We start from the raw sequence: 9,034 nt of genomic DNA, 5'->3' as shown, positions 1-9,034 counted from the left end.
GTCAGGGCGGCTAGGGTCTGGAACCAGCTTCCATGTGAGGTGGTGCAGGCTCCCACCCTGGGGGTTTTTAAGAGGAGGGTGGATGACCACCTTATTGGGGTCATTTGACCCCAGTGCTCTTCCTGCCATGGCAGGGGGTCGGACTAGATGATCTGCTCAGGTCCCTTCCGACCCTAGAAACTATGAAACTAAACTATGAAACTATGGATACAGCATCGCACTAAGGGCTCACATTCATACTGTGGGTCTATTCTTACCCCTAGGTCCCTTTCAGTCATGGTGCTAGTCAGTTTGGCACAACTGAACCTGTAAGTATGTTGGGGATTGTTCGTCCCCAGTTGGAGCACTTTACACTTCTCAATGTTGAACTTCATGTGGTTCCAATCTGCCCAACTTGCCAGCCTGTCCAGGTCCACCTGTATCTGCAGCCTATTTTCAAATGTGACCATGCTCCCCCTTAACTTAGTGTTGTCCACAAACTTGGCCAGTAAGAAAAATGAAATTAGAATCAAGACCTAAGGAAAACTTCCACTTATTTCAATGTAAAATGGTATATATCCACCATCTTAATTTAACTGAAGCATTAGTTTGAAGGCCTAGAGTAGGGATAGGCAACACCCAGCACATGCCAAAGCACGGCATGCAAGGCCATTTTACTCAGCACACCTCCAGCCACCTGGGCTCTGGGCAGCTGCTGCCAGCCGTGGAGCCTAGGCTGCTCTTAGCAGGCAGCTGGGAGCCTGCAAGCTTTGCTGCAACCAACCTGAGCTCCACGGCTGGCAGCAGGGGCAGTACCAGCCTCTTCCCAGTGGAGGGGGTGCTGTCAGGGGAGGTGGAAGTAGGGTGAGCTCAGGTATGTGCGGTGGGAGGCAGTGGCCCTGGTGGTGCTGAAAAAGTTGCTACAGGGAGGAGGGGCTAAGGTGAATTTTGGGGTGGCTATAGCCCCCACAAGTCTCCCCTAGTGCCACCCCTATGCACCGGGCTCAGAGCCCCAGCTGGGCTTTGTGCCAGCGGCAGCTACAGCACCCCTCTGGGGGTGGGCAGAGGCCTGAGAGAGTGCACGCATGCATGCCTCTGGGTTGTGCTGCCCAAGCCCAACCCCCACCCTCAGGGCAGATGATGGGGGAGGGGCCTGAGGTAGGGGGGCAGGGAGAGTGCTAGTGCCCCCCCCACCCTAAAATTGTGTGACTGGTTGCTGGGGGACATGTGCCCCTCCCCCGGTCGCTGGCTGGCTGGCTGGGAGACCCAACTCGGGAGGCACCAGTTGCCCATGCGCAGCCACCGCAGTTTCTCTACATTGCAGTAATTCAGAGCTCCCTTCATTCTGAACCTAGGTATTCTCTCCTGGTCTTACTTCCAAACTGACACAACTGCTCTGTTCCACTGATACTAATCCTTGCCCTCCTGCTGACTTTCTACAGTTAAGTGAATTTATGCCATTTGTACTACTGCAGTATCTAAAGCTACCACAGTGCATCAGTCAAGTAGTCCTTGTTCAGTGTCTTGTCTTCAGCAGCATGCTTCAGAGACGGGCACAAGACATGCAGTAGTATAAAATAGCAGAGCATTCTTTTTACTGGTTGACCTTATACCCCAAAGCAAATTTAAAACAAATGCTCTCACCCAACTTAGTTAAATCATGAAAATCAGTTAATCACAAATGTCCAATAAGCTTTCAAACACTGTTAAACTCTTAGCTTCAATACCACCTTGTGACATTGCCCCAGTCTTTGGAGCTCACTAAACCATCATTTCCTTTCCTTGTTTTAATATAAACGTTCAGCGGTTGCATTGGTTTAGTCGGAAACATTCATTTTCATTGTATGAAATTCTTTATTAAATGGATTTTCTGTATCAAAGAATCCAGAATGATGCATTAAAATTAAAAGGCCAAGCTCCCTCATTTAACAATTAAAGAGTCTAAAATAGATGCTCAAAGTTCACAATATGGACTATGTATTAAGAACTCACAATTTCCTATTACTGACTGTACAATGTCCTTGTAGCAATTACAGCAATTATGTAAATGTTAAAGCACTAATATACTTTATTTATTATTAATAAACTGCTTTTCAAGAATGGAAGAAGGGAAGAGAATGGCCTAAGCAACTTGATTGCCTTCTATGATAAGATGACTGGTTCTGTGGATGCAGAGAGACCAGCTCATGTGGTATACCTTGACTTTAACAAGGCTTTTGATATGGTCTCCAACAGCATCCTTACAGACAAGCTAAAGAAGTACAGGTTGGACGAATGGACTGTAAGGTGGATAGAAAACTGGCTGGTTCATTGAGCTCAGAACGTAGTAATCAATGGGTGGGAGCCAGTATCAAGTAGAGTACTTGAGGGGTTGGTCCTGGGGCCAGTTTTGTTCAATATATTAACCAACCATCTGGAGAATGAGATGGAGAGCACCCTCAGCAAGTTTGCAGACGATACCAAGCTGGGGGGAGTAACAGATGCACTGGAGGGTAGGGCTAGGATTCAGAGGGGCCTCGATAAATTGGAGGACTGGACTAAAAGAAATCTCATGAGGTTCAATAAGGACAAGTGCAAAGTCCTGCACTTAGGACAGAAACAATACCATGCACCAGTACAAACAGGACTGACTAGCTGGCTGAGAAGTAGCTTTGCAGAAAAGGAAATGGGGGTTAGAGTGGACAAGAAGTTGGATATAGCCAAGTAGCTGAACTAGCCAACAGTGTGCCCTTGTTGCAAAGAAGGCCAGCAGTATACTGAGCTGTATTAGTAAGACTGAGGGAAGTGATTATTCCCCTCTATTGGCACTGGTGAGGCCACATCTGGAGTACTGTGTCCAGTTTTGGGTCCCCCTCTACAGAAGACATAGTGAAATTGGAGAGAGTCCAGTGGAGGACAACCAAAGGGGTGCACAGCCCCAGCAGGCAGAGGCAGGGGCGCTCCTGCCCAGCACACGTGCTCGTGCGTGATGGTGCACAACTACAGCCAGCCCAAAAAGGCCTATTGTTTATATACTATAAAGTAAGTTTATATTGCCCTTTGGAGGAAAAAAACATTATAACAAAACAAGATATAGATATTGGATCAAAAGTTAGCAATGAAAATTGAGAGGTCATCTCAAATAGACAGTCCTCACAGATCTATGTGCATAACAATTGTTTAAGTGATGGTATCTCACCACACTAAAACATTTTTATAGTACAGCAATGGCTAAGTGGTGGAGGGAGTGTGGCCAGATGGGAGATTCTAGCACATATGGTGGACATGTGCTAGAATCAAACTATTCTGGAAAAAGACTGGAGGTATGATAAAGGAAACAGGATACTAACTATCGGATAAGCCTTTAGCATACCCTGTAAGTAGGGACCTACTGAATTCACGGAGGAAGTAGAGTGTGCAGCAGCATGTTCCCCCGTATTCACCTTACCCCTTCCTACCCCTCTCCCCCGGCTGCTGATTAGCAGAGGACCCTGCCACTCCCTCATCAGCAGGGAAGCTAAAACCAGAGTTTTAAATATGGCACTGTTTTTAAACCAGTCAGCAGGAAACAGCAGGGCCATCCAGGCACCTCAGCCAACTGGTGGCCGGACGCCCTGCTGTTTAATTTTGCCTCCCTGATGGTCAGGAGCGAGCCGCAAGCACAGCCCCTCCACCAATCTGAGAGTGGCAGGGGGTGCCACAGGGGAACCTGCAATATTAAAGGAGCGCACCTCACTTCCACCACGAGATTCTATTACATATAGAACACGTACAGAGGAAATAATAGCTCATCAATCACAACTGCAAAAACCTGGACAAAGTATGATACCCCTAAAATTGCTAATTGGCTTCACAAAGTTTGGGAAGTTTTAGTAATTGAAAAGCTGTTATCAAGTCAGTGTTCTACAGGAGAGAAAAATAAAATAAGATGCTTACTTAAAATGTGGTGAAAGTTTTTGGAATCTGTTGGGAAAATAATCTTGCACCTCCAAAAAAGTCTAAAATTTTTTTTTTTGAATACTGAAGGAGTGCAGTTTCTATGAACTAACAGTCAAAAAGTTGGAATGAATTTGATACCCAAAAGCAGAGATGGGTAGAAGATAGACTTATTTTATGTAGAATTCTGAGGAAAAGGAGGGATGTGAATTATTAATTAGGTTACATATAAACATGAAAACACAGAAACTTGACACCAACTATAAAATGTAAAATGTTGTTAGCAGAATGTAGGAATAGGAAGGAACGCAAGACTCCCCCTGTGGACATTGACTTCGATCAAAGGAGCATTGCTGTTGGAAGACAAATATCTGTTTTTGTATACACTTTTGGGGATTTAATGTTTCTTTAAAGGTTATATTTTGTTTTTTGATCAATTGGATTCATTATAATAAATAGTTAAAAAACAGAATAGTACAAAGATAGGAACTAGTAAGTGATGATAGTACAAAAGTTTAATTTACATGCAACATTTATGATGCACAAGACAACAAAATACAAATTTAGGCATTTATTTTTGTTCAGATATTTTTGAAATATGGATAGCATTTAGAAGAGAGACATACAGCCAGTTTCCCATGCACAAACATTGACATTTACTAACTACTACTGGTGTGAAACAGACTACAGAAAAGACATACTTACATGACACTGGATGAATTTTACCCTAGTCGCTCCAAAAAGAGAGCCATCAGCTGACATGACTAAAAATCATGATTATAGCCAAAGAACAGGGAGAACTGTTTAGACAACAGCACGCAGACTGCTGAAGTTACCGTACATAAACATGGAAAGTTAACTTCACGAAATCCTGATTCCTTTGTTGTTTGTATTAAAAATGCATCTTTAGTTTACAAATTAATATTTAATTAATGTTGTCTCAAATAAACTACTGGACTGCCATGACAGAGCAGGGGCTTAGTGCAAGGACCAGGCAATTACTGTATGTGATAACAGGCATTCTGGTAGAACTTAAGAAAAGAGCTCTACTGTTCAAACTGTATTTCAGAAATCATTATAGTTATTTCTGGAGATGTATAGTATCACATGCACCATCTACATCTTGCATTGTTCTGTTTGCAGGAATGATTGATTAAATTCCTATTCTTTACCCTACCAAACTATAGCGTAGTGCTAAGGGAAACATTACAAGAGGCACATTTCTCTGTATGGCTAGTCAAATGAAGCAGACAGCATAGCAAGTTGTGTCTATTGTAAACAACATCCTGAAAGTAAGCTGTAATTAAGGATCCCTAGAAGTATTGCAGCCACTTATGTAAACAGTTTATGAAACGTCTTTGGCACAACAAAGCATTTCCCTCGTGATTAATAAATGCAACACTTGCATGCACTTACATTTTGTTTAAAAAGTTATCAATGGGACTAATAAGCACTACCTTGACTAGCAAAATTCTTAGATAAAGGATTCAGTACATTTTACAAAGAATTAAGAATATAGTTTGCAATACAAAAATTAATTTGCAAACTTTAAAAAGGGTGGGACCATCTGGAAAGTCTAGTTTTGTTTTAAAATCCTTTCAGATAATTCGTATCAATAGTTTAATCAGTGACACAGTTTTAAAGGATTCACTTAAGTGTTACTAAACTGTATAATCAAGAAAATACCTATCAAACTACTTCATGGATGAGAACAAAAATTAAATGTAAGAATATGGCACTCAATTAGTCAATCTTCCAATCTAAATTTAAGTTTTTAAAAAAATGCCCTGAATTCTTTACAAGTAAATGTGAAAAGAGATCCCTCCTTCCCTCCCCCCAGCTATTATAAGTGCTAACACTACCCCATTTCTTAGTCCCATTCTTTGACCTTCCTCTACTCTTTGCATTAAGGGAAGATAATGCCAAAAATCAAGCTTACCCACTTTTCACATTGCTAAGTTTTCCCTAACTCAGACTATGCAAATCATTTATCGACTTGCCTTCAAATCCTTTCATAAGCTTGGACGTAGCCCTGTTACTCTGTCCCATGATCAAGAAGTAGGGATATATTCTTCATGATAAGAAACTATATAAACATTGGTCATCTCCAAGTGGCATAATGATAACTGGGATACAAATATAACATTTAGTCAATGTTTCAAAAGAAGCTGAATAAATCATCTCAGTAGAATAAAATAAATTATTTGAAAATTTATATAAATAATAGAACACAAAAAATACATTTTTAAACATAAAATATTTAGTAATTAAATATTTATTCACCTGTCAAGACTGGATTTCATGCCTCTTCTGCAAATGTTGGCAATATGTATAACTGCAGAGAAGTGCTCTGGTTAAGAGCAGGGGGAGGTTAACTCCAGCAGGGTAACATAGATCATGGCAGTTATATAGAAGGCTAATTTAATTTGGTTGTTTTTGTTTTGTTTTGTTTTTTTACAATGTATTAATTCATACCTTTATCGCACAAAATTCTGTGCCTGACTGAGAATCTCAACTAATAAAAGGTTTCAAAAAGGAAATCTGGACATTCCTATTAAAGAAGAACAACAAAGGATGTGATAGATAACACATATATTATTTGTGGTTTTTTTAAACACATAATTACAGAAAAGGACAAAATAAAGCAGCGGATTCTTTAGCTTGCTTGAATTTTTAAATGTCTTCATAGCAAGTCTAATTATGGAATGTAAATTGAATGCATACAACATAAAAGCCCTTCATTACGTATATCTACTCAGGATGGAGTTAGACCTGGACTTGTCATCTCTGTTGTGGGACTCGCAAGATATTCACTTGATTTCAGACTTCTGAGAGATTTGTAACTTGCTACTGACGTCAGAGAGCCACAAAGACCAAGCAGTGATGGGGTGTCCTCTTTCCCTGTTCAAAAATAAATTAGTTAATCAGTATTATAGTGCAAGTCTTACACTAGATTTACCTGAACTTAGGTAACATTGAAGAAGCAGAAATCTAGAAACTTTATATATTTTGCTTCATCACAAATGCTACAAATACAACTGTGTGCAAAAATGCATCAAGTAATTTGACAAGGTTCTTTGGGTAAATCTGATACCTTTTATCAGACCAACTCAAATAGTTGGAAAAATTCTTTGCAAGCTTTTGGGTACCAATACCTTTTGTCAGGTTGAGGAAGCATCTGCAGTTGATCCGTGCTCTTTTGTACCCAAAAGCTTACAAAGAAGAATTTTTCCAAACATCTGAGTTAGTTTCATAAAAGATCAGATTTACCCAAAGAACCTTGTCTACCTATGTCCTTAGATCAACACGGCTACAACCTATACCCCTCAAGTAATTTGAGGAATGCAACTATGCCCTACATCAAAAGTGATTTACACAGCTGTGTAGTACTACTCCAATAATAACTCCAGTTCACAGCCTTCCTCCACCCCTCCAAGCAGACTATTGGTAGTTTCATGGAGTCTTTTTTTCTGATATTTAGCTAAGCCTGCATCTGCTCCTTCTTCAGAGCTAAGGAAGGGCACTTGATGCTTGTCTAATAGCTCTCCCAAATATATAGTTGGTTCCAATAAAAATATAATACAAAAAAGCCTTGTCCCAGACATTTCCTGACTACCGTGGCTACAACATTCCAAACCTACATCGGTATTAATCACGTATTAATAGCATGTTGCCAAAATAACATTATAACTAGAAATATGCTGCTTCGAATCTCCACAGAGGAAAAAACACTGAAATCAGCCATTGCTATTTTGAACAGGTTTCTTTTTCATCCTTCTTAATACTTTCCCATTGAAAAGATACTAGATTTATAGTCCAAGAAGATGGAATCATAAGGTACACTGGCTTGCACAAACTCTCACGTACTATCCTACCATGCCTAAAACCTGATCTGAAATCTAGATGAGGCTAAGTGAAGAATATACCCATGATCCCTACCCTGCTTAGATTGCCAACAGTGGAACTAATTAGTGCCAGCTGTAATGATTTACTTTTGATGCAGACACCTGTCCACAAAGATCATCGTGCCTTCCTCCTATGCCAACAGACACCAAAACAGTGATGAGTACAGTTTGGGTGACTGTCAGCTTGAATTGAATTTGAAAGCTGACAGAAGGCCCAGGAACTTACAAACCGGGCCACCAAAAGGGAGCTACTAATTTTTCAGTGCCTGAAGTAGGGGTATTCATGTCACCTGGCAGGGGTATTAGGAATATCAAGATGGAAATGGTTGCTGCTGGGTATTCAGAGTGGCATAGTACCCTCTAAGGCAGCAGCTGGATTTGACAACTGAAAAGTTAGATTTCAACTTCTACAATGACCTTCAACACTTTATACTAGGGGTGCACTGATAGAGATTTTGGGGGGCCAATACCAATAGCCAATATTTAAGGAGGCTTATCAGCTGATACTGATCAGATCCAATACAGCTGCCATCAGGTGGCAAGTCTCTTGTGATAAGCCCCTCCCCACTTTCCTTCCGACTGCCCAGCTGGAGGCAGCTCTCCACACTGCCCGCTCTGCCCCGTGCTGCGCTGCAGCTGTGTACAGCACAGGCGTTTATCGGGCCAATATCTGATATAGACAATTATCTTCATATCAGTACTGATCAGATATCAGATATTTATTGGTGCACCTCTACTTTATACACAAATTTACAAAACTACATCTTCAAGTCTTCAAGCATTATACAAGTAGTATTGGTTGCTGGGACACAGGCAAGGTAATACTGAATTGAAATAGTTTGTTTTACAAGTACAGATTACTACAAAATCTGAACAGTATTTAGAGATTAACTTCAAGTATCTGTAAGAGCTTTTAATAGCTTGACAGATCTATTCCTGAATAGATAAGTAAACTGTTGTCAAATGTAGTAAACATGCCAAACACTGTTATAAGCATAGGAGAACATGTAACATGTCAGCCCAAAAGGATTATCTTTGCTGAATTATTCTCAGTTGATAATAAAAGATGTACACAGAACTCTTTTCAACACTAGCCACTGTCAGATCAGCATTGGTAGCTCAACTGCTCTAAGCCAGCTAGGCTCTGTTTACATCACCCTTTTTAATTATTATTATTATTATTATTATTATTTATTTTTTTTTTTTTACTTAGGGGGAGTAAATGGCGGGGGGGG

The 9,034-nt window shown here is 40.6% G+C and overlaps 1 protein-coding gene across 4 annotated transcripts in view; it reads right to left on the bottom strand.

The window, feature by feature from the left end:
* Nucleotides 1-4,391: 4,391 nt before the first annotated feature.
* RUNDC3B (RUN domain containing 3B) overlaps nt 4,392-9,034 on the bottom strand; it is an 86,713-nt gene continuing 82,070 nt past the window's right edge. For all 4 annotated transcript variants that reach the window (XM_019508368.1, XM_019508369.1, XM_019508370.1 and 1 more), the window contains one exon: nt 4,392-6,795. In XM_019508368.1, the coding sequence (XP_019363913.1) occupies nt 6,650-6,795 (146 nt within the window). In that variant the 3' untranslated portion in view covers nt 4,392-6,649. The remainder of the gene's footprint in view (nt 6,796-9,034) is intronic.

Source organism: Gavialis gangeticus, unplaced genomic scaffold, assembly GCF_001723915.1.
Source record: "Gavialis gangeticus isolate Ggan-Ray unplaced genomic scaffold, GavGan_comp1, whole genome shotgun sequence".
Taxonomy (NCBI): domain Eukaryota; kingdom Metazoa; phylum Chordata; order Crocodylia; family Gavialidae; genus Gavialis; species Gavialis gangeticus.
This window is presented reverse-complemented; position numbering and strand designations above follow the sequence as displayed.